This window comes from Ovis aries, chromosome 3, assembly GCF_016772045.2.
Source record: "Ovis aries strain OAR_USU_Benz2616 breed Rambouillet chromosome 3, ARS-UI_Ramb_v3.0, whole genome shotgun sequence".
Classification (NCBI taxonomy): domain Eukaryota; kingdom Metazoa; phylum Chordata; class Mammalia; order Artiodactyla; family Bovidae; genus Ovis; species Ovis aries.
In genome coordinates, this window is record NC_056056.1 from 180,777,278 (window position 1) to 180,802,802 (window position 25,525).

The window sequence follows — 25,525 nt, forward strand, 5'->3', positions numbered from 1 at the left end:
GAGACAGTGAAGGACAGGGGAGCCTAGAGTGCTCCAGTCCATGGGGTCACAAAGAGTCGAACACAACTGAGCAACTAAGCACAGCACAGTCGACTGGGGAATCTCAACTCAGTGGGCTCCAAACCTAACCCATCTTACTTTTTCTAATTGCTTCATCCTGACATGCTCTGCCAAGTCCTGCTACCCATTGGGTCTTTATGACAGGGGGTGGGGGGGGCATCCCAGCACATTTCAGGCTCTCCTAGCTATTAAAACTCAGACCAGGCCAGTTTAAAGCTCCTTTCCAGAATGCCGGGGGGAACACAATATTTCCCGGCCCCTCCCCCCGGCCCCCCGTCTCCCTGGGGCACCTTGAACAGAAGGGCTGAGGGTGGGTCCTCTTCTTTCCTCTCAGGCCCTCCCTTGGTTGGGTTCTACTTGCTGAAATCCCCCTGGAGATGGGGTGCCTGGCTCCTTGAGGGCGGAACCTCTTCTGTGGCTGGCTTCTCCCCAGGAGGGGTCAGTCCTGCCAGTGAAACAGGCACCCCCTGCCAACTTCTTTGGGGGTGGGGGGAGCCAGAGCCCCTCTCCTGCAGAGGCCCTTTGCCTTTAGTGTCCCACCCTCCATGTGGCTCCCTACATGAGCCCTGGGGGCCCCTGAGCAGTGGAGGTGGGGCACCGGTTCCCCTGCTGGCCATCAGGTTTCTCCCCCTCTCCCCAGTCTCCCTGGAGGGAGCCCGCACAAGTCGAGAGGATGTGTGCCCAATTCCCCCAAGGACGCTCTCAACAGCCCATCCCTGCAGCTGGCACCAGGCTCCTACAGCTCCACAAGCATGCAGCTGGGGAGCAAGACGTCAGCCTCCTCTTCTGGGCAGCGTCCTCTGTCCGGATTTAGGATTCTCCTGGGGGGCTCTCCTTTGCCTAGTTCTGGGGGTGGGGCAGCAGAGGGAGTGGTACCCATTCACCAACACCATCCACTCTCGCTGCCTCCTCTTCTAAACGGCTCTAAACAGGAAAGAATGAGGAGCTGAGGGGCTGGAGTGGCTCCTGGCAGCAGAGCCGGTTCTGCCACCTCCAGGACACCCCTGAGGAAGCTGCCTGGCTCCAGCCTTCTATCATCTCTTTAGGAAGTGGGCTTCTTAGCATCTTTGGCCACAGCTGTGGGTCCGGGTAATGAATTTTGGAGCAACTGGAAACGTCCCCTCCATGTCTCCTTGGTTGTTTACTGTAGATCTTCCCATTCTTGGAACACAGGCCAAGAGACCAACAGCTTGAAATGACCAGTGCCTAGAGAAATGTCTGGTACATCGCAGGCCCCTACCCTCTGAAAGAATGTCTTGGTGGGAGGACAGTTGTGGCTACAGTGAATTTGTGTTGAGAGGTAACAGGACGGGGAGGGAGGGGCCCGAGGTGGTGGGCACTGTGTCCGATGCCCTTCACGTGCTATTCTGAAATTACCTTCAGGGGCAGCCTAGCCATCACTGCCTCCTGCTCCCAGTCAAGCTCAGGTGGACTCAGGAGAGGGCGGCTGCTGTGGGCCGGGCTCTGGAGTCCGTGACCCTGACTTCAGTTCCTCATTCGTAAAAGTGGGAAAAAGACTCTACGTTGTGAATATTAAATTAGCTAGTATGTGTAACACGCTCAGCTCATGTAGAGACATGGCAGGTCATAAACAGGAATGAGAGTAATTTCCATTCTCATCTCTATCCCTGGGACAGACCCAGGTCTGTTTACCCGCAAAGCCAGTGCTTGGACATCTCCACTCCCACCCAGTGGGGGACTGAAGGAGGGCTATGACCCTCTGGGGCACTGGAGCAGAAAGAAGCCGAGACTCCGGGGTGAGGGTGACAGTCGGAGGTGGGCTGCGATGCCAGACCTCAGCCCGCAGCCCTGATGTAAGAGGCACTGAGGAATTTCCGTGGGTCTTTAATCAGGGGAGTGAAATGATGAAAGCGGTGTTTTAGGAAGATTAATCTGGCAGCAGAGACAGGATGGAAAACAGTCAAGCTCAGTGCAAAGAATTACGACTGCTGCCCGGGCTCGCTGAGAGGCGGGGTCATTAAAGGAAAGTGGCCTCATTCTTGGCTCCCTGGGTGCTCAGGGTTCCTGGCAGCAGGGAGGGGGCTGGGTCTTTATCAAGAAGAGCCACCCAGGGCGGCCAGCAGAGGGCACTATTTTGCCAGGGACAGAAGTCATCACCAGGGAGCTCCGGCATCCGGAAAGGGGCAGACAGACAGCAAAACTGAGTCTGTTAGAACAAGGAGAGGGCCATCAGCCCCCCGGCCAGGTGGCAACTTCCAAGCTGAGCATCTCAACTGCGGCAAATTGTGGGTGGGCTCGTTAGGGGGTGTCCTTCAGGGAGGGCAGGATGCCCACTGTCCCAAGGGCCAGCTGCCACCACTGGAGGCTCCGGTGCTACTCTGGGAGCAGCGGCCAAAGTGTAAAACGGTTCCAGGGCTGCCCTGGCCAAGAACAGAACGAGCTGCTGCTTCCCCATTTTCTCCTTTTATTTAAAGCTGTCATGACAGACTGGAAGTGCCAGGCAGCTCCATCTTCTCCCATCTTCCGAGGAGACGGAGCCCAGGGCCGGGTTCCGTCGCAGGAAACGGTCTGGCCAGCCTCTCACACCAGCGCCTGGAAAACCTCCAGCTTCTCCCGGTACAGGTGGTGAAACTGCTTGGCCAGGTAGTGGAAGGGGGCCTCGTAGTTTTCCATCTCTTTCTGGAGAGACAAGTTGAAGAAGGGTTGGCTGGCTTTAGGGTCGTTGCAGACAGCTGGCATTCCCCATTCCCCGCTCTCGTCAGGCGCTCCGAGCTCTGACCCAACCTCTTCTTCCCAGCACTTGGGGCCGCTACTACGGTTCCGCCCATTTTACAAGAAGGCAGCTGAGATGCAAAGAGATGAAGATCGCTTGCCGAAAGCCACACGCTTGCCCGTGATGGAGCTGGGTCTGAACCTAGACCTGTTCCCACAGAGCCTGTGCTTTTAGCCACTCTCACTCTGTGTGACAGGACATCAAAATGAGACTCGTTCTTGCTTAGCTTTGCCTGAGGTCCCAGAGGTCAAAGCAAAACAACAGATGGCATGCTCTGGAGGGAGGACCAAGCAGGATAGAGGTGGCGGGGGTGGTGTGTGTGCTGATGGGATGTGGGCACTTCTCTTCTCCCTCGCCCTGAGGTCAGTGGGAGAGTCCCAAGAGAAGCCTACAGCCCCGGGACTTAGGAAGGTGCTGGACCCAGGCTTGGGAAGCACTGAGGTGAGGCTGGGGCTGGCTGTCTGGATGGCTGAGCAGGACAGGAAAGACAGCCTGCACTACCTCCTCTGTCAAACTGGGGTTGCAGCCGAGCTTCCCTGGACCAGCAGAGGGCCCTGCAGGAGCCCAGTGTGAAGCTGTCCTAAAGGGACCTCATGGGGACAGCCCCCAGGAGGGTGATGGGTTCCACCACCAATGGATGGCCCGGAACCGAGGTTGCAGGAAGGGTGAGCAGGTGTCATCTGTGAGGCGGAAGCTGCAGGTGAGAGAGTGCCCCCTATGGGGGGTAGGGAGGGCATCTCAGACACCTGGCAAGTCCAGAGGGGCCAGAACAGGTCCCAGCAAAGCGAGCTGGAGGGGAGGCACAGGTGTAGAAACACAGACGTAGAAGCCCAGTCCTGCTTCCCACAGCAGGCTCCGGGGGTGGAGCTGACTTTAAATCAAGAATTTTGACAGTCACTCAGGACTGGCCACTTTTATAACTGAAACAATGAGTAATTTTGTGACGAAAGGTGCCCAAAGGATTTTTTATTATCTGAAAGATTAAAGTTCTGGAACTTGCCCTAGATTTTCTCCATCCTGTGGGAAGAACCGGCCCTATAGGGCGAGCATGACAAACTCTGGGGGAAAGAAAATGATACTCTCTCCACTTAGCTATCGTGTGTCACTCTCTATGTGCGTGCCCATGGGTATTAAAAAAAATTTTTTTAAAGCAATAAGTTGGCAGAAGAAAGTACCCACTACTTTCAAGACAGTAGCTCAAACTATGAATGCATGAGTACTTGTTTCCAGACAATTCTTGCTGCTGGCAGAAGTGCAGTCTTGAGAAGAGACAATGAAATAGTCCCACTAAAATGGAAGGACTTCCAAACCAAAGGATGTAACGAGGTTATCAAGCTCAGTGCCTCTGTTTTACAGACAGTGGTCTGGGGTCCCAGGCGTGCAGTGGCCCAGCTGGCTTAGGCAGAGCCCAGCCTAGAATTCAGAGGCCCCAAGTATGAGAAGAGCAGCCTTTCCACTCTGCCAGACAGGGTGACAGAAACAGGTATGTGAAACCAGATCCTGCAGAGAAAGTTACTGGACTTTCCGGGAAGGCAAGTCCCAAGGTAGAGGAGACAAGTCACCAACAGAAGAACCAGAGGTGTCAGTGCGGAAAGGGGGCTGAGGAATGAGAGGACCGCTGGTGGCCCAGACAAGTGTCTACACTAAGTTCTATACAACTACCAAGGACCGGAAGGCTGTCACTCTGCAGCAAGACATAAGAGGAATAACTCAGTGGCATTTGCAAGGTGCTTTGGGTTGTAGAGTGTAACGTCCTAGGCAATGTCAAACAGCAAAACTTTACCTCGGTTGAAAATGTAGTTAAGTGTTGAATATGAAGAGAATGAGGCCAGCAAAGCACACACTCGAGGATTTCTAAATGAACCTACCTGAAAGCTCTTAAAAGCTAGATCTTAGGGAAAACACAACATAAAAAGTCGGGAATTCAATGGAGGCAAGCCTCTTTATACACACGGAGTGCTCCTGAAGTAGCAGATGCAAATGGAACCATCTTCCAAATGCGCTAGAGGGCTTGCCAACGACAGGAGTCCTTTTGTTTGATGACAAATCATAGTCTCGCGGACATCTTTGGACACCTGTAGAGTAGGTCTGCTTTGCATGAAGCATCCTTAGAGTAGGGTCAGACTAGTGCTTAATCTGACCTAGAATTCTTCCCCTGCTGCTGCTGCTGCTGCTGCTGCTAATCACTTCAGTCGTGTCTGACTCTGTGCAGCCCCATAGACGGCAGGCCACCAGGCTCCGCCATCCCTGGGTTCTCCAGGCAAGAACACTGGAGTGGGTTGCCATTTCCTCTCCCCCTAGAGACTCCCAAAGTGGGCTCTGTGGGAGGCCAGAGTCCCTTCTAGAAGGTTATCGAGCTGGGCAGGGCTGTGTTCTAGTTCTGGTTCTATGCTTGTTAGCTGGGTGACCAGGGAAAGCTATGCAGTCTTTCTGAGTCTGTCACCAGTGAGATAAAGAGAGCAGCAGGGCTGTTGGAAGCCTAAATAGATGATGTGTGCAAAACACCTGGCACACAGGAGGTGCTCAACAAACATCAGTTTCCTTCCCCTCTTCTTTCTGCAAGAGGAGCCATCCCTATGGATCTTTCTTGAACTTGCTTTTATTTAGTATTGCCCAGCTTCTTAGAAGGAGAAGGCAATGGCATCCCACTCCAGTACTCTTGCCTGGAAAATCCCATGGAAGGAGGAGCCTGGTAGGCTGCAGTCCATGGGGTCGCTGAGTCAGATACGACTGAGCGACTTCACTTTCACTTTTCACTTTCATGCACTGGAGAAGGAAATGGCAACCCACTCCAGTGTTCTTGCCTGAAGAATCCCAGGAATGGGGGAGCCTGGTGGTCTGCTGTCTATGGGGTCGCACAGAGTCGGACACGACTGAAGCGACTTAGCAGCAGCAGCAGCAGCAACTTCTTAGAGCAGTAAACAATGCATTAAAAATTTTTAACTTCTGCTTAAAGAAATACTTTAAATTTTTTTGGTGTGAAAAGGCCAAATATTGAGGGGTGTCAGGAAGTCAAAGAGGAACCCCAAAGGACCCCAAATAGCCAAAGCAATCATAAGAAAGAACAAAGCTGGAGGCATCATAGTTCCTATTCAAACCATACTGCAAAGCTACAGTATTCAAAACAATATGACACTAATATTAAAAACAGATACAAAGAGCAATGGAACAGAACTGAGAGCTTGGATATTAACCATATACAGATATGGTCATCTAATATTTGACAGGGGAGTCAAGAATACTCAAAGGGGAAAAGACAGTCCCTTCAGTGCTGGGAAAACCAGATATTCACATGCAAAAGGATGAAACTAGAACCCTAACTGACACCACTCACAGAAATTAACTGAAAATGAATTAAAGACATGAACCTAAGACATGAAGTCATAAAATTCCTAGAAGAAAACATTGGGGAAAAGATCCTTGACACTGGCTTTGGCAATGATTTCATGACTATGACACCAAAGGCATGAGCGACAGAGGCATAAACCGGTGAGCGGGAGGACAGCAAACTGACGAGCCCGTGCACAGCCCGGGGGGCCATCAGCAAGACGGAAAGGCAGCCCGCGGGGTGGAAGGACACGTGTGCAGGCCACACATCGCATCAAGGACTAGCACCCGAAACACACAAGGAATCTGTGCAACTCAGCAGCAAAAACATAAATACTATGATGAAAACAATGGGCAAAGGACCAACAACAGACGTTTTTCCAAAGAAGGTATTCAAAGGACCGACAAGTATATGCAAAGGCGCCCAGCATTAGCAACCATCGGGGAAATGCAAATTAACCACACTATGTCACCTCACACTGTGACGATGACCATCACCAAAACGACAAGAGACAGCAAGTGCTGGTGACGACGTGGAGAAGTGGGAAGCCGTGTGCACTGCCGGTGGGTATGAAACTGGTGCAGCCAGTGTGGAAAGCAGGATGGAGGTCTCTCAAAACTTAGAAATAGAGCTGCATATGATTCAGACTCAGACCCACTTCTGAGTCTGTAACCAAGGAAATGAAATCACTATCTTGGAGAGGTTTCTTCATCCACGACAACAGTCAGGACATAGAAATAACGTAAGTGTACACTGATGAGTGGATAAAGGCAATGTGGTCCACACACAGAGGAATACTATTCAGCCACAAAAAAGAAGGACATTCTGCCATTTGTGACAATGTGAATGAATCCTGAGGGTATTATGCTAAGTGAGCTAAGCCAGACAAGAAAGACAAATATTGCTATGTTGTCACCTATAAGTGGGATCTAACAAAAGACAACTCAGAAACAGAGTAGATTGGTGGTTGCCGGGGCAGTGAGGGTGGGGGGCAGGAGAAAGGGGTGAAGGTGATCAAAAGGTACAAAACCTCCAGTTTTAAAATGAGTATGTTGTGAAGATGGAATTATAAAGAAAAAAGAAAATCAAACAGCAGTAACTAACACAACATTTTAAAGCAAATACACTCCAATAAAAAAATAAAAAACAAACAAACAAACAATGGCTATGTAAGACAACTGTGGCTGCATTTAGTGAGAAGAGAGGAGGAGATGGGCTTGGGTAAGTCTCAAATGGCACTTGGTTGTATTTCCGTTTTAATTACAGCTTTCTTAACCGAGCTGCTGGTGGTGCTTCTGTTGGCATCAGCTCAGGGGGGACTAGTTAACCTGCACAGTTAATATCAAGTGCCGAGCTGCAGCCTCCCCAGACATCATTTATACCCGCCCATTTCAATCGTGTAGCAGCAAACACCTGACCAGAGTTTAAATGTCCAGCCTAGTGGCCGCTGGTGATGAAAGCTGGGAGTCAAAGTTAATTTCTGAGTTCTATCAAGAATTCCAGAGAATGTGGGATATTAGGGTGAGGAGGCAATTTCATGAATGTGAGTGGAGGAGGAGGGAAAATGAAATATTGTTTGCTGCGGGTGGAAGAGTTACTGCTTTGCTCAAAGGCGTGCTGCGCACAACATGGGTAACCTTCTATACAGTAAAAGCTCACTAACTGGAACTTCATTAATGTAGCATTTGTGATTATTGGACCAGAGGCAAGACTGACATTTACCTCCATACAATCTAGGAATACAAAGATTTAGTGAGTAATAATAGTATAAATGAGATTACTGGGGGGAATATTTATACTTAAAAAAAAGCTAACATTGACAGAGCGTTTACTATGCCCCAGATTTTGTGCTGGTTTTATATTCACCATCTGACTTAATTCTCATATTTATTACTCAATGAGGAATATATTTTATCATCCCTATTTAATAGGTGAGGAACCTGAGGCACAAACAGGTTAAATAACACTTAAGGGGCCCACAGATAGGGCTTCTATTCACCATCAGGGGACAGAGCACCCGATTCTACTTGCTACACTTTCCTTAAGGAAAGCATGCTGCTTTGGGGGTGTTTAGGACATTCATATCCGGGACTTCCACGGTGGCCCAGTGGCCAAGACTCCACCTTGCAACGCAGGGGATGCATCTTCGAGCCCTGGCTGGGGATCTGAGGTCCCATATGCCATGGGGCAACTAAGCTTGCCCCCTGCAACTACTGGGCCTGCGTGCCGCAACTAGAGAGTGTGTGCCCCGATGGGAGACCCCGCGTGACAATGCAACAAAGACCCCCACGTACCACAACTAAGACCCAATGTAGCTAAATGAGAAAAAAAACAGATCACTTCCATATAGGAATTGAACAGCAGCATCTGTCGAGTTTTGTAGATGCAACAAGAGTGCCTATAACTTAAGTGGAGTTTTGAGCAGAAAACGACCTCAGGGCTATTTATTAAGTAGCCCACTGACTCTCGGCGAGAACCAAAGAATCAAGGCCAGAGGCCACAGGGCCGGGAGTGAGGTCCAAGTGACCACTAGGGATGTTTCAGGCTGTGCCAGGCGTGGCGAGTCTACCCAGGAGCCCCAGGAAGGGGTTGGCCCCTGGCCCCTACTGGCTCTGAAGTGGATGTTTCTGGGTGGCTCCTGCAGGGGGCAGTGTTCACTTGATCCCCTGCCATCATCGCACAAGCGTTCATCCAACTGGTATAGCCTGGGTCACATGCCTGCACCCCGGCTGCAGGGAACTCAGAACTCCCCACATAGGAGGGGCTTCACGTGACACTGTGAACACACCAAAATCATGATATCATGTATTGAAAGCGCTGGGAACAAACCACTCTGTCCCACTTCCTGAGGGCTCCTGTGGCCTGGAGTAACTCTGGGGCTGCAGCAAGGTGGCGACGGGGAACAGTGAGGGGAACCAGAAGTCGGGGGTCCCAGTCCTGGTGCAAGCCTTTATGAGTCACGTGACCTTGGGCCAGTCACGTCACCCCATCAGGAAGTGGGAAGTATGGACCAGCTCCTGGATCAGGGGACTGATTCTGAGGGCCTATAAAATAATGTGCCAACAACGCCATAACCATGATGCCTCCTGCAGACGTCCAGCAGCACTGTGACTGAACACAGCATGCTTGTATTCCTTACTAACTGCTATCCAGCTTTTCCTAGGGCTAGCTGGCTGATCCACCTCATTGTAACACACGAGTGACTTGCTATACTGAGAGGAGATCTCAGGCGAAGGATCTAACATCAGCTCCAAATCAGGCTCTGTGTATGGTGTGGTAACAACTTAATGCATGCAAGGTCACGTGAAAAACTGTTTCCAGCCAAGGCCCTGCTGCAGACTAGGCTATGGCGCAGGCGGTGGTACTTACCACGGATGTTTCAAAACATTCCAGGCCTTGGCCCAGTGCCCACGCCTGGGCCTGGGCCATATCCACCACTCGCCTGCCAGCCAGGTCTGTCTTGTTCCCCACCAGCACACCTACTCGAAAGAGACAATCGGAGCATTGCATTATAACCATGGCTGTCTGGGAGGACAGCTGGAGAGAAAAAAAAGCAAGCAGCCTACTTCTGAGGGGTATGAAATGTCATCTGAGAGAGGCCATCTGACCCCGGGTGGTGAGCACCAGCAGACTCTGCACTGGGCCCCAGGGGCCGAGGCAGAGTGGGCAGCAGAGTGCATGCATGTTCCACCTGCAGTTTTCGTTCAGTCCCTTTTCTAGACCTTGAAGGTACCTGCCTGCCTTGTCTCCTTAAGGCTCTGAGTGCTGTGAAGGCGAGGACCAAACTGATGTGAGCATTTGCACTCATTTCTAGCGCATGGAGCAAACTTTCAAAACAGTCATTAATACTAATCTGAGGGCTGGGCTCGGAGTCAGGGATGCAGAGGTAATTTAGTTCTGTTGCCAGCTGTATCTGCTGCAGCTAATTTTTGAGCCTGCCTCTGGAGATTGCTTTCCCTGGTCTCTAATGAGGAGAATTTGTTGATCTCACATAGGGATGAGAAATAAACGGATTGAGAGCATTCAGAAGTGACAGCGGGCCTTGCATGTTTCCTGGTGCCCCACATACAGGAGAAAATGAGGGCTGTTTCCCTGGGCTGAGCCTTCCAGAAACAACTCGCATTCATATCCCCCTTAGTATCTTTGAGTTGCTCCACAACCCTGCCAGATGGGCATCACCAGGTCCATTTTACAGACTCAGAGGTGTGGCAACTCACCGAGGTTGCCAGGGCTCCGAAGGGGCAGAGCCAGGGTACAGTCCAGATTGCTACACTCAAAGCCCAGAGCATCTTGTTTTTGCACCCACAGGTACCTCTGCAGTGACCTTGTGCCCTTCAACTCAAAGGACAGAGGAGCTGCTGGAAACCCTGGATGCCTGCAGCTCTTACCTGGGAGGGTGGTCCCTGGAATCTGAGACCGAGCCTTCTCCAGCCACTTGCTACAGTTGGTGAAGGACTGCTCACTGGTCACGTCGTAGACAAGACACAAGACACTGGGACTCTCCCACTAGGCAAGGGGACAGGATGCAAACACGTCACTGACGGCCAAATTGACTTCTAGGCGGGGAGGCAATGTGGCCTTCTAAGGGAAGGGACACGTTGATAGAGGGAAATGAAAAATCCTAAAGGGGATATGAGTCAGAAAACCGAGCCACACCCATGGACGAAAACGATTTACTCACAGGTAGAATGGGAAGGCCTAGGCGCAGTGACCGTGATGCTGAGAGCTCCAATCCACGCCAGGCTCTCTGCTAGGCATTTTCTGTGCGTCCTATGAAACCTCCCAACTCTGCAGGGCTGGTCTGAAGATCCCTACCATGTAGCTGAAGGTACTGAGTTCAGAGTGGGTAACTGACTTGCCCAGGTCACATGGGATTCAAACACCAGGGTGGAGCTGATGCCTTTCTCTACCCAGCAACGCTTTGTCTGCCTCGGTTCCATGAACTGATTCTGCTACTTGTTCTCATTGAGGGCCCACTCTTATGCAAGTTGATATGCTTTTCTGCTCTGCAGGCCTGAAAGTGCATCCTTTTTTTTCATTAGCCAGTCGCTGGAACCTAGTTTGCTAACATCTTCTTAATAAGGGTCAGCTTTTTAAAATGCAAAGGATATGTTCTGCTTCTCCAGCAGTGTGTCAGCCCTAATCCAAACCAGATCGGCCACTGAACAGGGTTCATGGTCCCAGTTAAGAACCAAGGCTAAGCTCTCAGGAGCCGGCACCTTCTAGGGCTGCTCAGAGTCCTGGGCCATCCTGCTCCCTGGCACAGGCTGTGGGACTGCACTGATACTTGTCCTGGTCTCTGGGGAACCTCATTATGCACAATTAGAGACCGGTTTATTTCTAAGGTGTTATCACCTCCCAGGGTGTGAGGGAGAAGCCTTTTCCTTTTAGCTATCCTTGGAAGTTCAGCCTGGAATTGGCTCTGCAGGCCTCTAGGATGGGAGGAACTTAGACTAAATTGATGATGCCCTTACACTTTCATTTCACAGACTAACTCAAGAACTCTAGCTGAAGCCACACTGACCACCTCTGTGCATATGCAGGAGAGACCTTCTTCCTCCAGGCCTCAGTGAGCGGACCCAGGATGGGCAGCAGGCGGCCCTGACTTCCTCAGACACATTATCCCCTCTGCCAGGCAGCGCCAGCCATTATGTAGGCACGTGGTAAAACACCAAGAACTCATGCATGAGGCCAGCCTTGTGTGACATTACCATCACTAGATATATTTCTCTTAGACAAAATAAGAAAAGAAAAAGGAGGGGGGCAGCAAAAATTTCTATTAAAAGTGTAGCTGTTCTTGGAAAGGCAGGGGTTCTGGAGATCTCAAACCTTCTAATGAGCTCACTGGCCCAGATTAGCAGAAGGTACAGCAAACTGGATCCTAAGAGGAAGGGTGGGCTGGCTGGAGGAGCCTGGGCAGCAGGGGCGGGTCCCAAAGCAAACTCAGATGGGGCGGGCTTGCAACTATGGGCACAATAAAGGACAGAAATGGTATGGACCTAACAGAAGCAGAAGATATTAAGAAGAGGTGGCAAGAATACACAGAGGAATTGTACAAAAAAGATCTTCACAACCCAAATAAACATGATGATGTGATCACCAACCTAGAGCCAGACATCCTGGAATGCAAAGTCAAGTGGGCCTTAGGAAGCATCACTACAAACAAAGCTAGTGGAGGTGATGGAATTCCAGTTGAGCTATTTCAAATCCTGAAAGATGATGCTCTGAAAGTGCTGCACTCAATATGCCAGCAAATTTGGAAAACTCGGCAGTGATCACAGGACTGGAAAAGGTCAGTTTTCACTCCAATCCCAAAGAAAGGCAAGGTCAAAGAATGCTCAAACTACTGCACAATTGCACTCATCTCACATGCTAGCAAAGTAATGCTCAAAATTCTTCAAGCGAGGCTTCAACAGTAGGTGAACCATGAACTTCCAGATGTTCAAGCTGGATTTAGAAAAGGCAGAGAAATCAGAGATCAAATTGCCAACATCCGCTGGATCATGGAAAAAGCAAGAGAGTTCCAGAAAAACATCTACTTCTGCTTTACTGACTATGCCAAAGCCTTTGACTGTGTGGACCACAAAAAACTGTGGAAAATTCTGAAAGAGATGGGAATACCAGACCACCTGACCTGCCTCCCAAGAAATCTGTATGCAGGTCAAGAAGCAACAGCTAGAACTGGATATGGAACAACAGACTGGTTCCAAATAGGGAAAGGAGTATGTCAAGGCTGTATATTGTCACCCTGCTTATTTAACTTCTATGCAGAGTACACCATGAGAAACACTGGGCTGGATGAAGCACAAGCTAGAATCAAGATTGCTGGGAGAAATATCAATAAGCTCAGATATGCAGATGACACCACCCTTATGGGAGAAAGTGAAGAAGAACAAAAGAGCCTCTTGATAAAAGTGAAAGAGGAAAGTGAAAAAGCTGGCTTAAAACTCAACATTCAGAAAATGAAGATCATGGCATCTGTTCCCATCACTTTATGGCAAATAGATAGGGGAACAGTGGAAACTGTGACAGACTTTATTTTTTTGGACTCTAAAATCACTGTAGATAGTGACTACAGCCATGAAGTTAAAAGATGCTTGCTCCTTGGAAGAAAAGTTATGTCCAACCTAGATAGCATATTCAAAAGCAGAGACATTACTTTGCCAACAAAGTTCTGTCTAGTCAAAGCTATGGTTTTTCCAGTAGTCATGTATGGACGTGAGAGATGGACTATAAGGAAAGCTAAGCGCTGAAGAATTGATGCTTTTGAACTGTGGTGTTGGAGAAGACTGTTGAGTCCCTTGGACTGCAAGGAGATCCAATCAGTCCATTCTAAAGGAAATCAGTCCTGAATATTCATTGGAAGGATTGATGCTGAAGCTGAAACTCTAATACTATGGCCACCTGATGTGAAGAACTGACTCATTTGAAAAGACCCTGATGCTGGGAAAGATTGAAGGTGGGAGGAGAAGGGGACGACAGAGGATGAGATGGTTGGATGGCATCACCGACTCGCTAGACATGAGTTTGGGTAAACTCTGGGAGTTGGTGATGGACAGGGAGGCCTGACGTCCTGCAGTCCATGGGGTTGTAAAGAGTTGGATAGGACTGAGTGACTGAACTCAACTGAACTGGAAGGTGAGCCATGCTATGGGACCTCGAGGGCATCCCCTAGTGGGGAAGGAAATCTTTGCTCCAGGCCTAGCAGGTGGCATGCGTGCTAAGCTGCTTCAGTCATGTCCGACTCCGTGATCCCATAGACTGTATGCCAGGCTTCTCTGTCCATGGGATTCTCCAGGCAAGATTACTGTAGTGGGTTGCTGTGTCCTCCTCCAGAGGATCTTCCCCAGCCAGGGGTCGAACCTGCATCTCGTAAGTCTCCTGCATTGGCAGGCAGGCTCTTTATCACTAGTGTAGGAGCAGGACTGAAAACAACATCCCTAGGAGGCGGTTGCCTAAGAGAAGAGAGTCACCAGAGTTGGAGGCTACTCTGGCACATTGGGAGCCCAGCTGGTCCAGAGTTGGGGGGAGGGGCAATCACAAATCACATTGAAAAGCTGCTCGACCTGCCAAGGGGCCACAAGCCCCAAGGCTGGGAGGAATGACCCTTAAAGAATGTTGCCATGGTCATCTCTCCTGGCGACTGGAGTGCAGTGGGCATTGTTAAGGGGCAAACCTTTGGAGGGAGGCGGAGGTTAGAAAAAAGACTGATACTTGCCAATTTATCCAGCATTTCAGAAAACAGCTCTTTGCCGGCCGAGTCAAAAATGAACAGTTCCTGGAATCAGACAGGCCGGTCTCAGAAAGTTGAGGAAACCCCTGCACACACAGATAGCACTCCCGCTCACCTTTAGGATGATCCACGCATGCACACATGCACACACATTTATCTCTTGCCCTCGGCAGGCAGAAGAGGATGGGAAGAGGAACGAACTCAGGTACAACTGTTTCCCACCCCAAGCAGCCCCTTCTGGGTGGCGTGTCTCACCTCTTCTAACCCCGAGTGCAAAAATACCAGGAACAAGCTGACTCCCCACCTGGCGGAACAGAATGCTAAACAGGCTGACAAGTGCTCTGGTTTCCAAAAGGTCATTCTGCACTTTGTTAACCAAATTGATTTTCAAATCTTGAAAAAACGATCCTGTTTAAAGGAGGTCACGGAGGAGGCCTGGGGAAGGCATTTAAAGGAGGACAGTCTGTCAGGGTTCTGGACAGCTGAGGCTTGATGCTGGCGGAGGGCTCAGGATGACCCTTCTGTGTCCCAACCTTGGCCGGCCCAGGTGAGAGCCCCTCCCCGTTGCTGCCACTCCAGGAAGTCTCCCCCAGTGCCCCTGTAATTTCCCACTGGCCCTGGTGACCAGCACACGCTGTCTGAAGGTCAGCATCACCCTCTGCTTTGCACACTGGTGATGGCTGCGTTCATTTTATCCCTTCTCAGTGCATCCCGGGTACTGAAAATTGCTTTTGCTCATGGACTGCTTTGACAATCTGGCAATTCTTAAACCTTCTCTCCAGGAAAGTACAGGTAAACGTTGTTTGGTTGCTAAGTCGTGTCTGACTCTTCTGTGACCCCATGGACTGTGGCCCGCCAGGCTCCTCTGTCCGAGGGATTTCCCCAGGCAAGAATACTGGAGGGGGTTGCCATTTCCTTCTCCAGGGGATCTTTCTGACCCAGGGATCTTGTGTACTGGCAGGCTGATTCTTTAGCACTGAGCCATCAGGGAAGCCCACAGGCAAATGTAACAGCTTGGAATTCAATTTCAAGGGTTGAGCTTTACCATAGAGAGATGCGGGTTAGGAACCTTGATACTCAGGAAGTTCTAAGGGTGAGGTCCAGAGTCCAGTCTTCCTCACTTCCTTTCTCTTTCTCTATAGATTTTATTAATTGAATATAGACTTCTATTTATTAAAAACATAATATATGGCAGCCCAAGTCACCAAATACTGTTACAAAATATCCCCTCACTTTTGCTAACTGAAAATCAGGATATTGCTTTATTCTTTTCTTCAAATCATTACAAAACTATGGGGTGGTAGAGACAGTCATATAATTAGGTTCTGGTTAACTCAATGGACATGAGTTTGGGCAAACTCCGGGAGATAGTAATGGACAGGGAAGCCTGGCGTGCTGCAGTCCAAGGGGTTGCAAAGAGTCAGACAGGACTGGGTGACTGAACAACAGTTAACTATTTCAGGAGGGAACCTGGCCATGGCAGTGTCACAGCTGAAATATGTACATCTGAGTTCCTAGCCTTCTTTTCTTTTGACAATTGTTGGCCTCACGTCCTCTTCTTCGTCCCTTCCCTACAGTGCTTCCCATGTTCCCCTCATTCTGTTCCCATCTAGACCAAGTCCTGGCACTACTGGGCAGCTAGTCAGATGTGAGCAGGTCCTGCTCTATCCTGGACATGGTCCTCTTTCCTTCCCCCACCTGGACACTGGTGATCAGAGCATGCCCAGAGATCCTTCTTCTCCTAGTCCTTGACCACCCCTTCTAGTCAAGGACTACTGCTAAATTTCCAGCCTTGTCAAAATCAAGCAAGATAAAACCTCCAGCACAGGTTGGCACAGGCACACCAAGACCTAAATGGTGACTCAAAGTAACCAGGGGTCCATTATGCTAATATATGCTAATGTAATTAATTAGCACTGTACTTTCTGCCCGCCCCCTGCACCCCCGCTGTGGGTTACACTTGGGTGCTTATGGGTAAGCCGCCTGTGCATGAGGAGAAAAATTTTAGAACCTAAAGTTGTCAATCAACTTGTCAGTCAGACGATGCAGGGCACAGGGAGGGACCACTGCTCTAAAGACCCCAACCGTACCCCACTGTGGGGCTGCTTCTGATTTCCAAACAACCTGTTCTTTCTCAAGAGGATACTCTTGTTTTGCTTAATAAAACTATTGCTATTTAAAACTGTTCTATGTCAAAGACAAATATCATATGATATTGCTTAAATGTGGATTACAAAAAACGGGTACAAATGAACTTATCCTCAAAACAGAAATCAAGTTACAGACATAGAAAACAAACTTATGGCTTCCAGGGGTCAAGCAGGGGAGGGATAAATTGGAAGACTGGAATTGACACATACACACTACTATATATAATACAGATAACTAATAAGGACCTACTGTATAGCACCAAGACCTCTACTCTATAGTCTGTAATGGCCCATTGGGAAAATAATCTGAAAGAGTGTATATATATAACACACACACACATATATACATGGGGGCTTCCCTGGTGGCTCAGATGGTAAAGAGCCTGCCCGCAATGCAGGAGACCTGGGTTTGATCCCTGGGTTAGGAAGATCCCCATGGCAACCCACTCCAGTATTCCTGCCTGAAGAATTCCAAGGACAGAGGAGCCTGGAGGGCTACAGTCCATGGGGTCACAAAGACTTGGACACAACTGAGCAACTACTGATATATATACCTGATTCACTTTGCTGTACACCTGAAACACAACTTTGTCAACTACATCCAATTTTAAAAAAAATAGCTGCCTTATGTCTCTCGACTGAAGTCTTTCCCCCAGAAGGCGAGAGCTAGGAAATCGCTGTTCCCCAGGGATAGCGCTGCTTCTCTCCCAGGGAGGGGGACAGTGACCCCTGGGATCCGCAGGCAGAGCTGGGGCAGCACTGAGCTCCCTCGGGAGAGCAAGGGGACCACTCACCACACTGTCCCCCGTGTCAGGGACTGGCACTGTCTTCACCACCAGATCCACCCCTGTTGTCTGTGGAGGAAAAGGAAGAACACATATGTCAGGGGGCCCCACGGGACGTGTTGTCAGGAACAGCACCCCACCCTGGGAGGCGTGTCCCTGGCTCCGGTGTCTGTTCTGGGCTCACTTCTTGTGCAGAAGTCAGAGAGGACCTAGTCTCGTCCACCCCCCTGCCCACGAGCAAGCTGTGTGTGGTGGCCAGCTGACCACAGGCTAGTCTGCTCCCTATGGCTCCACACCCTGTGGCTTGTGGCCATTCATCAGGTCTCTGAGGGTTTCTTAAGGACATTGGGAAAGTCACTCCCTTAGGGTTATCTGATCACTTCTCTTTAAGCCTCTGCCAGGCCTACTACACCCACATCTCACCAGGGTGTAGTTCTTCTGGAAATGGGTCCCGTCGCTGCGGAACAGCTGTGCCAGGGCGGTTTTGCCCACGGCGGGGTCTCCTGCAAGGTCAGAGTAGAAGAAAACACTGCTTTCACACTAATCTGACTCAAGGATCTCTCACTCCAGAAATTTAGTCTAGAAACCGCAAAACTTCAATGAGTTCTCAGAGAAGACGTGCCTGATTCTCATGGGAAATTGCCCTGGGGTTGCTGGAAGGGCAATGAGTCTGTGAGACCCATCTTCCAAACCAGCTTCATTTCTTCCGGGCTAATCCTTTCATCTACAGAAACTGACCCAGAAGGTAACAGTCGAAGGAGGGCTTCTGAGCACTGGAAACAGAACCGAGACTCTTCCACTGAAACATACCTGATGGCGAAAACCTATTCCTTACAAACTTGAACTTACTTTGAAGTCCTGAAGGTAAAAAGCTTCCCAGGTGGCGCTAGTGGTAAAGAACCCACCTGCCAATGGGGGAGATGTCAGAGACGTGGGTTCAATCCTCGGGTCAGGAAGATCCCTTGGAGAAGGGCATGGTGACCCTCTCCAGTTCTTACCGGAGAATCCCACGGACAGAGGAGCCTAGTGGGCTACAGTCCAAAGGGTCACAAAGAGTTGGACACAACTGAGGTGACTTAACACTTGAAGGCAAGGAGGTATGACCAGGCACAGACTTATGGGTTCAGGTGACTAACTGAACCACTCTGAGCTTAGAGCATTCATCCTTAGAATCCTGCATAATTACTGGGGGGCAGAGGGGGTGAGAGTTAGGTGGGACTATATTTTTGACAAACAGTCAGGGACTACATGTGCCACCTGAAACCCATTTCCAAAGGACATTTTCCTCTTCCACCTCCTGGTATCCATTTGCAACCACTGTGGACCCATCTTCCCAGGGCCTCTCCTTCAAGTCTACTGGCAACAGCCACTGGTTCCTCTAAGTCCATCTTATACCTAAAGGGCCCATTTCCTCAACTTTCTTTTGTCAGTGGACAGCCCCATAAATTGGTACCTCCAAACTAAAAGTTAATGTCACATTTTCAAGTCTGAGACCAGGACCTTTCACAAGGTAGCAGGGGCAATTTATTCTGGAGTTCCTCCCAGGGCCCCAGGGGTGCTGGAGACTCTCAGGCCTTATCCTTCACTGCCCTGTGCCCTCCCAACACCCCCACCGGTGGCTCTGCGTGGCCTCCTTTGATACCACGCTGTTTTCATTTGCAAGATCTTTTCCACCTTGAGCTTCACACTGACTCTCCCTCCATCACCCAGCACCTTGGCGGAACACCTGTCTTCTGCTTTCTCACCCCTTTGATCCTCAGCACAATCGCCATCAAGCTCACAGCCTTCTTAGTTGCATCCTTTGATGTCATCTCCTCACCTTGACCCACATCATGGGTGGCTCAGCGTTCCTTTCACTTGACTCCTTGATAGCCTGCTGCTCTGTTCACTTTCCAGTTTTGACTTTTGTCACCTCATGTGAGACAATTACTTGACTACTCGTGACATTTCCTTTCACGTTGACTTCTCTGGGTCTGAATGAGCTAGTCAGGTCTTGCTTTCCTATCTGCTACCACTTCTTAGAAGGGAACCAACATGGGTTGAGCCTCCATTATGGATCCATTCATACAATCTCATTCACTCCTTCCCAGGCCCCTTACTTGACAGATGAAGATACTGAAACTCAGAGAGCTAAGTAATCTGCCTAGGATTCCAGTAGCACACTCTTTCCACCAGTCCACCCCTCTCCTAGAGCTCAGGGACCCTTCTGGCCCATTTCTAAACTGAGGACCCTGTGGGTCCTCATCCCTGCAGCCTTTCAGGAGATGACTGTATCCACCCTCTCGACTTCAATTTTGCTTCTGCATCCAGTTGGAAATTGACTCCTCCCGCTTGTGAAATTCCCCACAGATTTGTTCTGGTTGATTTCATATATATTGCTTCTGACTGTCAGTCAGAGTTCCCCATACTTCTGGAAAACCTCTGGTGTCGGCTAAGGAAGGATCTGAGCACGCGCAGGAAGGGGAGCCAGCTGATAAACACGTTTGCAGAGCGACAAGATGACAAGTGCGAGTTCGAGTAATGCAAGCTGAGAACCAAGGTGTCTGCGGGCACAGGGAGGAGAAAAGCTAATGAGGGCTCTCGTCAGCAGGGAGGACTTCCCCGGAGGAGGCTGAGCCCAGGGGTGATGGTGGGGACAGGGGACAACGGGGGCACTGCTTGATGGAGAGGGTGCCATCTGCAAGGTCACCTGTGACCTCATAATTGCCAAGTTCAGTGGTTTTCCCAGTCCTCATGCTCCTTAATGTCTCTGAAAGATGTCAGCTTGAAGGAGCATCCCTCCTTCCGCGGCCCTCTGGCCTGGTGAGCCTGCACTGGCTTGGTCCTCCTGCTGCTCCTCCCCCTCCCCCCATGTGGGGAAGATGGCTGCATCCATCCTTAGTCCCCATCCACTCTGTCCCACTTACTCTCACTACCTTTGTTGTTACTTCATATGCCACAGTCCATCTCCCAAGCTTTGCATTTCCAACAACCTGTGGGTGTCTTCACTGCATGCAGGGTCTCCACCCAATCTCAAGTGTGTCCACAGCCACGCTGGGGCCAGAGAGGTCCTGCCCTCCTGTCTCACTTGTTCTGTTCACCATTCACTCTCACTGTCCTTAGACTTCACCCACAGTCACCTCTGAAGTCTCCACCTCCTTCCTCCCACACCCAGGCAACCTCCTCTTTATTCCTTACATCCTTCGCTGGGTCTCCAGCCAGAATTTCCTTTGTTGTCAGGGCTGACACTGCCCTAGTTACCTTAAACTTCAACTAGGTCTCTTGTCTCAGCCCCAAACTCATCCATCCGTGCTCTGCCTTGTGATGCTGGAGCTGGGGCTCCGCACACACATTTCTCCATCTCCCAGGGGCTTCCTGTTGGCTCAGCCAATGTGAGTTCAAGAACTCTTCCAATGTGGAAGGCTGGTTGGGGGTAGGAAGAGGGGCTTGCTCCTTCTCCTTTGCTTGCAGTTTCTCCTAGCAGTCTCCTAGTGATGGCCTTCACCCCAGCAGCAGAGGTCGGCTGCTGCCTCCAGTTGTGTGGTTCATGGTTCTGCACTTCTGGGCCAGCCTGAGTACACCCCCTCAGAGACACTAACAACAGTGGGTAGGGTCCCCTTCTCAGAGATCTGCAGCTCAATTCCGAGGGCCCTTCTGAGCTTCGGGGTTCTGATACCCAGCCATCTTCCCTCTATTCCTGCAGCCCTGGGGTGAGGCTCCTTCCTGCATTTCCTCTGTGCTGCCTCGCTGTTCCCATTTGTCTTCCCAGCCCTCCAGTACGTGTTTAATGAACATCCCATGCTAAATCCTCACTATCTAGATACTGAGTGTAGTTTCAGCTTTTTGCCTGGACCCTACCTCATGTAGCACTCAGTACTAGAAGTGATCTTAAGACAAAGCCCCTTGGGACAGGCTGGAATTGTCTTTCCCTAAACACAGGACTGAGCTCCCGGCTAGCGGGCAATGGGTCCTAGTGATCTATGACAAGTGCTGACATCACACACCGGATACCGCCCCAGCCGGGCAGTGTCCCCTCCTTGGCAATCTGGATCCTGGCTCGGGGGGTGGGGGAGGTTCTTCTTCAAGCTTCTGAAAACGCTGATCTCTACCTACCCCTTCAGTGTCATGACAATGTTGTCTCCTGGGTTTTTCAGTCTCTGACACCCGATGAACCAGTTCCATACATTAGAACCTCTCTGCTGAAATGCCTAATGTATCTTCTGTTTTCTTGTCTAGGTCTGGACTGCAAAAACTTCCCAGCTGGCCCTATTTCCGTTTTGTTTTTTCTTGCTGCTTTTCTTTCACCCTGAGTTTGGCATCAACAGACAGGCCTTCCTAAAACAGAGCTTTCCTCTGGTGATGTGCTCACAGAGCCCATCCAAAGATGCTTTCCACTGTATCCTTCTCTACCTTCCAATCCTGTCTCCGACTATCCCTTACACAAGATCTGGGCTCTACCCTCCTATTCTCTTGCTCCCTGATAATTCCTCAAAGAAAATCTTCTTCTAGGTCTCCCTAATACAAATCCTAATCCTGCTCAATTTTCTGCCAGGCAAAGCTCAAAGAATGTCCTTCTGATGACCAGCCTCTGAAGGTCATCTCTCGGTCCTCTGTCTTTACCTGCCTGGCTACTGTGGCTCACTGCTGGTGGCAGGAGACTAGGCAGAGCAACCTTCCAGGGGGGCACAATCATCACCCCCATGTCTGCCAAGAGGCACTAAGTCCATGGTACTCAGGGCACAGATCCCAGATCCAAGGCTTATGAGCTGTGTGACCTTGGTTCTGTAATCTCTCTGGGTCTCAGCTGCTACATCTCCAAAATGGGGAATAACAATACCCATCTCAGAGAATCATTATGAGGATTTAAGGAGTTAACATTTACAGCACCTGACATATATTAAGTAATATTTAAGTGATCTGGAAGCACATAAAATACAGATAAATGTTAAGTGCTGCTTTCTCTCTTCATCTGAAGCAGCACACAATTAGCAGCTGTGCCTTGAGGTATTCCTCTGGGAGCTGGCACACAAAGGGTGTTTGCTGCGTTATAAGCGTTTGTGTGCAATCCAGGGCTTCCTTCAGTGTGGGAGTGGGCTGGGTTCATCCTGGGATTCCCAGTGCACCTTGCGTGGTGACTTACACATAGTAGGTGCTCAGTAAATATGAGGACTGAATAAGCACTTGAATTATCAGGACCTTTGGTAGTTAGTTCTGTGAGAGAACAGATGCAGATTGACTCCATTTAAAGAGCTGGTCAGTGCGGGAGGAGGTGCATGTGGTGGGGTGGAGATGGGCTGGGCATAGTGATTCCCTGCACTGAGCTCTGTTGGTCCCTGGAAACTTCCAAGATGAGACAGATATCCTTAAGGCCTCAAAAGGAGGCTACAGATTGAGGGCTGGGCTGGAGTTTAGGAACGACTATTAAGGCCACGGATGAAATCAGGTAAAACTAGTATCTGAGGGTGTGAGTATAAAGGACAAGGAGTCTAGAATCAAGGCCTGTGATGGTAGCCTGTGGGGCTAAGAACAAGCCCTGGAAATCAGATCACCTGGGTCTAGATACCAGCTCAGCCAAATCCAGCTGTGTGACCCAGGGCAAATGCCCCAACCTCTCTAGGCCTCAGCTACCCCATCTGTAGAGGAGAATGACGATAATCCTGACCCCATAGAGCTGTTGAGATGACCTGTGCTGAGCGTATAGCACAGCGCAGGCACAAAGATGATGCTCAGTAAGTTAGCCTCGTGATAGAAGTTGATTTAAAAAAGAAATAGGAGAAAGAACAGTCAGAGAGAGAAGCCCATTTAAAAAAACAAAAATCTAACTTCAGAGAAAAACGTCTTCACCTTATCCATGAGGAGACTGAGGCTCAGAGAAGCGCTTTGTCCAAGAGGACACAGCCAATCTGTAGAATTATTTTTGTTGCACAATACTGCCCCCGCTGGTGCTCTGGAAACTAGACACTGCTTTTGAAGACCATTCATTTCTTTTGCTCCAGCATGATCTGAGTGACTTCGATCAGTCATCTTTCTGTGTGACCCTTTTACTTCCAAACTGGAAAAGTCATTACAAACACCACCCCTTTCAGTCTGAAAGAGAAGAATAAAAAAAAAAAAGAATCTCCATTTTCTCTACATAATCTCTCACTGCTTCTTTCCTGAATTGGTCAGAAAAACCTGGAAAGGTCACAGGTTTAACAGTAACACAAGTTAAGAATTACGGGGGTGAGCAGATCTGGAGGGTGGGAATCCTGGCTAGGACCTTCCTTCACTCGGGGGTGACCTTGGGCAAGAGACTTCATCTCAGTCCTCAATGAGGTCAGAACAATTCAGCATCTAACCCAGGGTGTCATGCTGTGCTTAGTTGCTCAGTTGTGTCAGATTCTGCAACCTCACGCACTGTAGCCCGCTAAGCTCCTCTGCCCATGGGGATTCTCCAGGCAAGAATACTGGAGTGGGTTGCTATTCCCTTCTCCAGGGGATCTTCCTGACCCAGGGATTGAACCGGGTTCTCCTGCACTGCAAGCAGATTCTTTACCAGCTGAGCTACCAGGGAAGCCCTACTCCAGGGTGCTACCTACTGTGAAAGGGTTAAATGAAATACATGTGCCTGGCAACGCAGCAAGGACTCAGGAAAGTACATCTGTGCTCTGAGGTCCCAGGTCCATAATCCACCTAAGTCACCGATGCCTAACTTTGGAGTACAGCACATGGTTTCGTTAAAGCATTTATGGTGAGCTTAGCCTGATTTTGTTAAAAGCCAGTCTGCTCCTCTTGAGTACAGCTCCAATTGTTGACGGGGGTCTCAGAGTGTGACAGGGAGCGAAGGAAACCAGCCGCAGCTCCAAGTGTGCTCTGGAAGATGATTATCCCGTGCCTAATGGAATTTACTCTATCAGTAACTGCATTAACTCGCCTTTGGAAGAGAGAAAGGGAAAGACGGTAGACAACTTACGTGAACAAAAGTTCTCAACAATTTATGAAGTCTCTGGACTCCGGACACTGTATTCGCCCGCAAGTTTTCAGACTCACCTGCCAGGATGCATTTGGCTGCCAGCTTCACCATGGTAACCAACCACCTCCACGGACCAGACAAGAGAAGAGCGGCTGCTGGAGGCGTTGGTGGCCCTGTCTGGGAAGGGGAGTAGGGAGAACTGGCGCTCAAGGGGCCAGTGGCCGCGGTGGGGACCGGGACAATGGGGCCTGGACCCTCCGGGCAGCCCGCGGGGCGGTATCTGGCGCTAGGATCGCGGTGGGGCGCGGAGGAGCGCTAGAAGGGGTCAAGTTCTTCAGAAGGAAGCCGGGAAGGTGCCAGGGAGGCGATGCGGCTCCCGAACCCAGTCCAGCCCCCGGCAGTGTGGTTCGGGAACAGTGACCTAGACACCCTCCGGCCCCCAGCCCCACTGTGGCTGCGATCGCAGGGCAACCACCGCCCGCCTGCCCCGCCTCCTCGTCCCCCCTCCTCCTCGCTGGCCATCGATTGGCTGCCATCAAAAACTCCCGCCCCGACTAGAGCTCACGGAGACCAGTGAGAGAAGGGGGCAGGGCTAACAGCCTTTCCTCGCCAGATAATTCGTAGTAGTAACTGCTCTTCAAGTTTATCTCGCTTGACTAATAGTTGCAGAAGATGTCAATCATTTCCGCCTCCCGTCCCCGCACGGCTTGAAAGTTCAGGGAAAAGCAGCTCCAACCTAGTATATCCAGAAGCGGTGATAAAACAAGCTTTCTGATTGGTCAGTGGCTGGCTAGGCCCATCTTTGGGAGAAATGGGGACTCGCCGTACCCTCCTGCCCTTCTGGAAGTGGGTTCGCCCATGAAGGGGGCCTTTCGAGAGCGCGGGAGACTGGAGCGGCGCCGGCGCACTGGACCGAGGTGCGCTTGCCCAGGCCGAGCTTTGAGCCAGCTTGACCTCGCTGAAGCAGCGCTTTTCGCCCCTCCAAGATTCCAGGGAGCGTGGACGTAAAGTGCATCAAGAAATCCAGTCTTTGGCTCCTTAAAGCCCAGGGATGTTATGTGCTTTAAATACGAAAGTGTTAAAAGTGATGTCTATGGACAAAGGACAAGTGGAGGATGTGGGGGAGCGGTTGGACTCAGGAATTTGAAGTTGTACTTTCCGCTGAGCCCAGCCCGTCTTGTGAGTGGAGAACGTATCATATACCACACCTGGAATGAAAGCAAGCATCCTGAATACTTCCCTTCCCCGCCCCCCACCTCCCAAGGAGGCTGACTTTCCCGGGAGGCCCCTCTTGCTCTGCGGTC

At 50.3% G+C, this 25,525-nt stretch overlaps 1 protein-coding gene across 4 annotated transcripts; it reads right to left on the bottom strand.

Annotated features, from left to right (window-relative positions):
- Window positions 1–2,465: 2,465 nt before the first annotated feature.
- Window positions 2,466–24,705, bottom strand: IFT27 (intraflagellar transport 27). Of its 4 annotated transcripts, none has more exons than XM_012158633.5 (7): window positions 24,299–24,503; window positions 23,114–23,356; window positions 17,300–17,359; window positions 14,341–14,400; window positions 10,511–10,628; window positions 9,492–9,601; window positions 2,466–2,700 (listed from the first exon to the last, which is right to left on the bottom strand). In XM_012158633.5, the coding sequence occupies exons 2-7, from the start codon at window positions 23,291–23,293 to the stop codon at window positions 2,602–2,604; spliced, it is 627 nt and encodes a 208-aa protein (XP_012014023.2). In that variant the 5' UTR covers window positions 23,294–23,356; window positions 24,299–24,503; the 3' UTR covers window positions 2,466–2,601.
- Window positions 24,706–25,525: the final 820 nt, after the last annotated feature.